The sequence below is a fragment of the Diadema antillarum genome, unplaced genomic scaffold (assembly GCF_040938485.1).
Source record: "Diadema antillarum isolate AM-2024a unplaced genomic scaffold, OU_Dant_1.0 seq00001930_RagTag, whole genome shotgun sequence".
Taxonomy (NCBI): domain Eukaryota; kingdom Metazoa; phylum Echinodermata; class Echinoidea; order Diadematoida; family Diadematidae; genus Diadema; species Diadema antillarum.
In genome coordinates this window covers 80,461-89,889 of record NW_027272593.1, presented here as the reverse complement: position 1 = coordinate 89,889, position 9,429 = coordinate 80,461, and the positions used below count along the sequence as shown (strand labels likewise).

At 38.3% G+C, this 9,429-nt stretch overlaps 1 protein-coding gene across 1 annotated transcript; it reads right to left on the bottom strand.

The window, feature by feature from the left end:
• Positions 1–2,534: 2,534 nt before the first annotated feature.
• Positions 2,535–9,107, bottom strand: LOC139713240 (adhesion G-protein coupled receptor G6-like). The gene is made up of 7 exons (XM_071624985.1): positions 9,084–9,107; positions 8,118–8,519; positions 7,451–7,603; positions 5,642–5,766; positions 4,369–4,667; positions 3,823–3,889; positions 2,535–3,114 (listed from the first exon to the last, which is right to left on the bottom strand). The coding sequence occupies exons 1-7, from the start codon at positions 9,105–9,107 to the stop codon at positions 2,535–2,537; spliced, it is 1,650 nt and encodes a 549-aa protein (XP_071481086.1).
• Between the last annotated feature and the right edge of the window lie 322 nt (positions 9,108–9,429).

Below are 9,429 nucleotides of genomic sequence, written 5' to 3'. Positions count from 1 at the left end.
ACGAGATTACTTTTCCATCCAATAGGTTACTCTAGGCACAAAGTTTGTGTCTTTAAGTGCGTCTCTGGAGCGGCTGTGGCTGAAAATATCCCACCGGTTTGACGAGCTAGTTACTTTTTCAGCAAGGTTGACCTAATTTGGGGGGCCGCTTTTCAGGGCCATCAAGTATGTAAAATGGAATGCAGGGCCCTGTTGCTACCAGCTGAAACCAAATTGGGCCAAATAGGATTTTATTTCATTTTTATAAAGTAGAGTAGATTATACATTGTCAGGTGGATCGATATGTCCTGGTTCTGTTCTGTTACCTGATTTCCATTGCACAAGACAATGCACAGTAGACAAGTCACCGTTCATACACGATTACTCAAATAAACATGCCCACATACCTACTTTCACTTAAGCCAAATACACCAACTTTCAAGACAATCTCGCAAACATGCAAACAGACTCAGACAAACACACACACGTATATCAAACAAATACCCAAAAATACACATATGCGAACATCAACGAACAGTCTCTTCTTTTTTTTTTTTACAATGCGCGTTAACCACTTTTTAGAAGGTAGAATCAGAAAGATTGATTGATTGATTTGAAAGAGACAAAAATCTTGTATTAGCCTGATGTTCATCTTTATTTAGGTGAAAGTTAAAATGAGATCATAAGACGGTGAAAACTTGCTTGAACAATGGTTCATCTTTTGCACAAATCATCGGTCCTCCTAGTTTCTGTACTACTTATATACAAGCAGAAGACATATGTGAACAGGTCATCATTTTATCATACATAGTTTCTATTAATGACCCATCTCCCAAATTAAAAAATAAACCCCTGACAAGTACAGAAAGGAATACAGTGTAATGACTCAAGGTATTAAATACTTCCTGTTTTGTTTTTGTCTGTTTTTTGTTGTTGTTTTTTGTTTGTTTGATTGTTTTGGTCTTGTCTCTGTCATCTTTATTCCCGAAACTCTGTTGAGACAGATGATACTGGTTACCTCGACGCTATTTGTGACGAGGACATACTCCCTTTGGCATAAGTTATTGAGCAAACAGTTAGCAAACGCTCAACCACACTCAGTTATCTTTCGAGACCATTTGGCCCGAATTCACGAAGGTGGTACAAATGAAACCATGGTTTAAACCATGGACAAAAACCATGGAGCGCCAAGTGTCGCATGGAATATTTCGTCGATGAAATGATTATTTTGTAACGAAATGACATTTTGTAATTAAATGAAAATTTCGTCCATGAAATGATAATTTCGTTAACGAAACGGTCATTTTGTCGACGAAATGACCAATTTCTTAACGAAATATTCCGTGCGACACTTGGCGCTCCATGGTTTTTGTCCATGGTTTTTGTCCATGGTTTCATTTGTACCACCTTCGTGAATTCGGGCCTTTATGTTTGCATCCACATGTCAAACAAAAGGTGACCAGCTGTAAAATTTTACAACAAATTCAAAAATTTACTCCTAATGTAGAAACACGCAGAGCCCCGCTGCATCAACAAAGCGATCATCAAGCATTCTATTTCATTGTGGTTTATACTCTGTAAATCATTTCAAACATTACATTTGCCCAGTTCACTCAGGAATGAAGGGAATGATAAAGTTCACGTAGTTTCTTGAAGCTTTACTTATCGTTATGTATAAGGTATATATCTTTGACATACTAGTATACATGAACATTATATCACCACAGGTAAAATGCATCATTATGATATACATATATACCAAGTTCCTCTATCGGGCATTTTTTTAATAGATTGATTACAAAGTATAACATAGCTGTAACAATAATGAATTTCAGCTGCAGTTGGAATTCCTCCAGTGTCCTTAAAGGCACAGGGAATGGAAGAGAGAAAAAGAAATCATGGTTATTTATCGTTCAAAGGATTCCTTTTCCAAATGGTATTAACATGGTGGCAGACAGACAGACAGAGAGTCACAACCAAGATTGATTTGGGTTAAAAGAGCTAAAAACGTCCCATTATACCACGCTGTAAATCTGACACCGCATTTTATACGTTTAACATTTTCTTGTTGGGCTATTTAGTTGACTCTGAGTAGCTTTACCATAACATAGAATATACAACTGATGCACGGGACAGAGTGGATCGGTGAGAATTAGATGCATGAGTCTTTGGAACTGTTTAAACCCACGAGCGCACTGTTACACACTTAAACAAGAGCGTCTAATTTCACTGATCCACGAAATAGGCCGGTGCATCATTCGTGTTCTAAAATGGGCCCGTAAATTCATGAAATACAACCTCTTTTTCCAATCATGCATCTCTGTACACCTACAACACTATACAAGACTTGAGCCATGCGTTCAGTGTGGATCAGTAAAAATCAATGCCTGACAATTGACCAATCAGATTGCAGAGATTCTAAAGCCCATTTTATAATACATTTTAAACACCCTACTTTTTAAAACCTAGTTTGTTGTCACTATATACGAAAATATAGTATTGCCATTGTTTGTTTGTTTGTTGTTGTTGTTGTTGTTGTTGTTGTTGTTTTCAATTCAGAACTCAAATCCTTCATTTGGGAAGATCAGCCTTGGTGTTCTTTCTGTGACAGTCATTTCGATGCTTTCGGGGTGAAAGGTCGATCTATATCCCACCATAGACTGTTTTGCACTAAACGAGATCAGCGTTTCAGAATTGTCCTTGGGTGTTGAACTGGTGTGATCGGTACTGGTATCGAATTTGGAGGTAACAGCATCCGAGGACCGGGGCAAACAGCACTGAAATTGGCTCCGCCAAATTCCACGCACTTGCGGCTGCCGCACGCAATACAGTACGAAGATGAAGGATCCCTGTAACGAGTTCAGCACGGCGAAGACGGCGATAACAGCCTCGTTTGCCCTTCTGATAAAGCTCAGGTACCCGAGGGCCCAGGTGAGGCCCATCAGCAGCAGAATGCAGATGGCGTTTTGGAACCGTCGGAGGCGCTGTCGCTTTTCTGTCTCGTCGACCACTCGACCTTTGACCGATTTGTTGAGTCGTCTCATCACTCGAACGAAGACTACCACGTTGAAAGCCATGATTACGCCGACCGGAACAAGCACGCCTCCAATCAACGGTGACCTTGTTAAGAAGCAACTGCAGTTACCGAACGGGAGATTAAAAAGGCTAATTTATTCAGGTGGTTTTTTTTTTTTTTTTTTTTTTTTTTTTAGGGGGGGGGGGGTGGCTTTGCATATCAACTCAGACAGGATGATCTGGGGAGATTTCTGTCTGTGTTGCAACTGGTTAGAATTGTAAATAAACCCGGAACATGAGCCAAAATTGAGCTACTTTTTACCAAGGGAAAATAACAACTTCGACTTTACGTTCTTTTTTTATTTTGTGTACTTTTTTTCTCGCATATATTTCGATAGGCATGGAAGACAGGTAACAAAGATTGAGTCGTTTTTACGTTGTAGTACACAGATTTCCTTTTTTCATTCAAATATCAATTTTACATTTGGAAGCAGTGTGGCATAGTGGACAAGGCTCAGAACGTTCACACAGAATGCCCTGGGTGCAAACCCCGTCCGATGCGTACGTTCTTGGATCATGTTTTACACACGATGCCCCTCTTGACCCGGGTGAATAAGCGGGTGAGCCTATCTGAGAATGTTGGGGCAATCCAAATTAGAAGGTCGTCTGGAAAGAGCATTGTTAATACTGAAAAAGCTACGCTAGCTTCATAATACCGTATCATTATTACTGTACCCGAAGTAGGCGACAACGATGTAAACGGTACAATTTTTTATTCCGGTACAAAGTACAAAGTACCAAGCCGTACGGGGCAGGAAAGAAACTTACTGGTTAGGTGCAGCATACGTCGCACCCGTCGCTCCAGCAGTTATGGCAACGATAAGAAGCGGACATCCTGAAGTAAGGTGATGAAGACATACTTAGTCTTAGTCATTTTAGCTTAGTATTTTTGCTATCGAAGTGAAATGCATGAATATTATTCCATCCATTTTCCGTGACAATGGCAGAGTAAAGCAATGTTCGACAAATTGAAAATAAAAGATTACACCATTTCCTTATTTTTTTTAAAGCCTCCAGGCTTACAAATCAAAACGCACACACAAATTCAAATACGCGTAAGAACATGTTAATTCTAGATATTAAAGCAAAAGATCTCATTTTCACATCTTGCAACGAACCATTGCAAAGGGAGTATGTTGGCAAGGTACAAAAACAAAAGAATGGAATGTGCTCAATTTTTTTCTTCAGCTTTGACACCGCTCAGTCTCCTAATTCAACTCTAAGTGCTAATCAAAAGCTAAAACATGTTAATGGAATTGGAATTAATAGGGACTCACGGAGTACAGATGTCTACGTCATACTGGTTAACCTCACCCCATGCAACCAGCGACGCCTTAATTAGGAAGTAAGGCATATACGTGTTGAACACGCGTACACACAAGACGTGCATGTTGTAACCCTCGACCCCCATCCAGAAGAGCGATGCCAGCATGAAGTAGTGGAGAAAGCCGGCCAGAATGGAACATGGAAGAGTTGCTGGCTTATTGGTGACAGCCTCTTCCATCTCTCGCTCATTGTCAAAGCTGAGCAGCAGCACAAAGGTCACATACAAGCCAAGGAGTGCGCAGCACAACGAAATCAAAATTTGGTTGGGTTTCCGATCCCGTAATTTCCTGCCAGATATAAACACACCCCAGCTTACTCATTTCCGATTTATCCATCATTAAACACATGCAATGCATTGGTTAAGATATAACTGTTTATGTTGTGCAAATGATTTTCAGCTAACTCTTTCTTTTCAGGAACAGAACCAGTAGGCCTTATAGGCCCCTACATGAAATATTTCTTGTTTACTAAATGCGAATTTAAATGAACTCCAACTTGGAATTGTAAAAGACCTGTCTCAAAAAAGAAAGATTAAGTAACCGATCACATTAGTAGCGTAATATTCAGATATGCACAGAGTCGCCATGTCGCTCTAAACTCATCAGTCAGAATGTAGGAAAGTCTATGTAATATTTAGTTACTTGTGCACGCACTTGAGTTATATATTACACACACATGTAAACACACACACACACACAGATTTGTTCATCATAAAAATATGTGTTGGAGCTCTAAAAGTGCGTGCCAAGCACCCCATAGGGTATGGTTTACCGTAAGAAATTCATATCTTATATACATACATTGTTCAGCATAAAACAGCAGAAATCTAGTAAGCAACTGCATGCTTCAATTCAATGTAAGAAACACTATCTCTACAGAAAATCCTAGATCTATCGCAAATCACATATCAATAGCAGAAAGGCTCAGTCGAATTCTGAACAATTGGAAGTAACGCTGAAAACCTCACATACACCTTTTTTTTTCTCTTATCACTATACTTGTTTAAGCCCATACTATAATTGTTGAGTGCTTTTCTATGAGAGTTTGTAAATAATTTTACATGAATGCATGCTTTCTATGAAATTGCATGGTTGGTATAATATATAATATGGTATGATATATATGATTTATCAAAGTGAGCAACAAATACCTAATTAACACTAAAAAAAAAGAAGCAAATTGACTTCTGGATTTCAGTTTTTATACGTATCATTTCTTTCTCTATTATCTGAACAGCCAAAACTGTGGAAATAGTTTTTACTTGTTAATGACATAGGTGAGAATGGTGGCAAGAAGTCCCCAGATCGACATGCAGCACCCAAAGTAACTGATGATTTCCAACGTGGAGTCAATAGGGTCTGAGACTGCAGAACCGCCATACAAATCCTTGTGGTAGAAGAATGGAGAGAAAATAGAATAAAAAGTAATTAGCTTATATCCTTAAGATCATTGTTCGTTCAAAATTGCATCATGCATATCATTTTCTTAAAGTCAGTTGTTCACCCATGCGGCACATAAATGTGCCTCTATACCATTATTTGTATTCAGCAGTGGATACGAATATAAAGTACTGTTGTATTAGTGCTTTTTAAAATCTTATATTTAGGGCTGACATTGAAATGGCATTGATAAGTTATAATGGTGTCTGTTTCAAAAATTAAAATAAACTAATGTTGTAGTTGATCTAATCCTTTCTGTGCCCTGAGTGCCTATTGGTACAGAAAAGTGGAAAGCGTGGTACACGTTCCAAAGTCTTTGGCACGGAAAGGAATAAACCATAAAAGCCAGGGCCAAACTCTCAAAACAGATTTTATGTTTTGGTGTGATAAATTATAATCCTGATTTGGAGTTATTTGATGTTTGCCATTTTTGGTAGTAGGTTTCCATGTGTCGTGAAGTAATGATTAGATGAATAAAGAAGGACAAAGTGATAAAGATATATACAGTTTAGTGGTCTTTGAAATCATGATTACATTATAGAGGATAGACTTAAACTGTGCTAAGTTAAAGAATGTTGCTCTCGGCTATCATAAAGACCATCCCTATAAATGTGTATTACTTGTCTGGAAAATTGAGGTAGGCTTTTTCATTAATGTATTATACAAGCTATGGTTTTGTTCCAGACGATTCCCTGAAATTGAATAATATTTAATTTACATTGGAAGTTCTCAGTGGAATATTTAGAAAATGTGACCTCTTATAACTCAACGCAACTTGAAAAATACGTGAAATATTTGAAAGGCAAGACTGTTGGGAAAATACTTGCACAGGGGTGAATGATACAGTTCAACTGAAGTCAGACTGAACTGATGGTGATGATTGCAGCATTTGTCAGAAATTACACCGACACGATGTTCCCTTTACTCATACATTATCTATGATTACCAAATCCAGAGCAATTTTTCTAGATCGCAGGCTATTACAATAGCCAAATAGCCATTATTTTACTCATGATGTAAACAGACTGTTTACAGCCGCCAGAGGAAAAGAAAATTCGAATGGAATTCTAATGGTGAGCAAGCTCCCAGTGGCTATCGAGATCGCGCCATCACGCGGCTTAACGCGTATAGTCGACAAAAAAAAAAAGAATCTATGAAAAGTGACCAGAACTATACTAATTTCTGGACACGACCTCTATCAAAGGCATAATTTACCATTTGCAGATGAAACAAACACCGAGCATTACTGCTTTAGAATAGTTCCAAATGTGAGTTAGGGATAGAAACGACTACAATAAAATTCTGAATCCGTATAATCAATGCTAAGTATTGTTTGATACACAATATGGGAACAATAATTATGATAAAAATGTTTCCAGATTACACCGTCTACAGTATTTATGGTTTATTGAGAAAAATACTGATATTTCCTTATATTTCAGTTTCGTGATGCAACAGACCTGCACATATGCATGACATGTGATATATCTTGAACATTCCTTAAATCACTGCTCCCAAAGGTAAACAGTACCTTTGAGTCCAATGGGATCTCAAATTCCTTACTCTTCGGCGGTCCACGTGTTCATTATCACTACTGGCACTTTGGTCATCAGTAACAACATTTGACTCACCATGAGAATACCAAAATTTGTGAGATGGTCACATTCACACTCCGGTCGTTCATCGGGGCTGGAATTGCTCAGCCGGCAACCTCTGGTCGACCAGTTACCCGTGCCATTGTTAGCTTCGTAGTCCCAAAACACGCAAATTGGATTGGTACCATTCTGGATGTTTTAATGAATTGCATTAAATAATTCACCGTTTGTTTGTTTTTTTTTTAAGCATGAGCTTCGACCTTCCAGTCAGCAAGGAAAAACTTCGCCCATGTAGAAATAATTGCAATCACATTATACAAAACCAGGCAATAAATTACCAAGGTAGGTGATGAACTGAGATGTGCAACGGAAAAAAAGTGCAGTATCATCTCAAATCATTTTTAAGAAGTAAATCTTGGTCTCCAATTTGAATGAACTTTTCAATTTTATCACCGATTATGAAACATGTACTGAGAGATTACGTTGGAAGAAGCAAGTTTTGATGTGGTTGAATGGCATTTCTCCCTATTGCTTTGAATACTTGAATAACAACCAACATTTCTTTGAGTGTGTGTGTGTGTGTGTGTGTGTGTGTGTGTGTGTGTGTGTGTGTCAAAAAGAAGATGATGATAAAAAATGAACATATTGCAACATCAACAAGGACGTTATTAAGAAGAAAGCTATAAAAATCGCAAAAGCTTACCTGTATGAGAGGTGTGAACGAAATTCGGACAGGCTGTTTTAAGCGTTCTATCACCCGATTCCCGATAGACGCCCCTAAGATACGAGAATTAATAGTCCTGTTATATACGGTATTTCCAACGGTCCTGTTATCTTCGGTGTTATTTTCATTCTTGAATGAGAACGGAAAGAGTGACGGGTCACGGAAACCGGTAGCAATCACGCGAGTTGTGTTCATATTCGCAACAACCTCTCCCGGAACGAAAATGCTTGCTTCCGGCAGATGACTTTGGTTCTTTGTCAAGTTTGTGGCATCTCCCTGCTCGAGACGAAGATCATCGGTTGTAATGGTTTCATTGGCACCAGTGACTGTCAGGAGAACTGAAAAACCAGCAAGAATTTCTTCTGCTTCTACGTCGTCAACCTTTCCAGAAAGAGAGAGGGAGAGATAGGAGTCATGAATCAATGAATTCATTGGTCTTCAATTGGTAACACGTTTTCGGTTATGAAGTTTTTTTCCGCCTTAATGACGAAACGTTATTCATTTCTTTTTTAATGTGTACAATCCTAAGTACGTGTGTGTTTGTGTGTTTTAATGTGTGTATGCGCGTGTGTATGTGTATGTCTTTTCATGCCGGTTAAGATTGATACATTTTTACCAATATATTACAACTCGCTAGCTATTCGCTCATTTACAAATGTTGAGTTGGACCGTTTTGTCGATTTTGTCTCAAACGCTATCACCTTAAAAACTTAATCTAAATTACAACGATGGTCATTTCACATTGTGAAACTACTCTCACTGCGCTGTCATGACGGCCCAAAGACAAGTTGAATAGAAGCTTAGAATTTAATATCCTTGCACCGCCCACTGCCAACGTATCAATAGTTGTTAGACATATATTATGTCACCAACACTAAAACACATCTTCATTTTGTGACAGATTACTCAGCAACTTTCAATGTATCTGTATATTGTATTAGTTACGTAGGGTGGCCTTTCTTTCGACATATTCCACATTCTTAATAACAATAATAAATACATGAATGAATACAGCAGAACCCACTGTGGAGATAAGTTCATCTGATATCCAAATATCTTACAAATCTTCACAAAAACAAGCATGGATGTTCCTTATTTTATCAGAAACTTTATACACGACTTTAGGATCCAGTCAAATATTGAGATTGTATTCCCCCTGGGGTGTTACTTGCCAAGTCTGGTGAAAATCTATCATGGGATTTCCAAGTTGAAAATGTCAAAAGTCAAAGTGCGATTCAGGGCGCGCGACGCACGACGCATGTGGTATAAATAATTATCGCAATAGCTATCT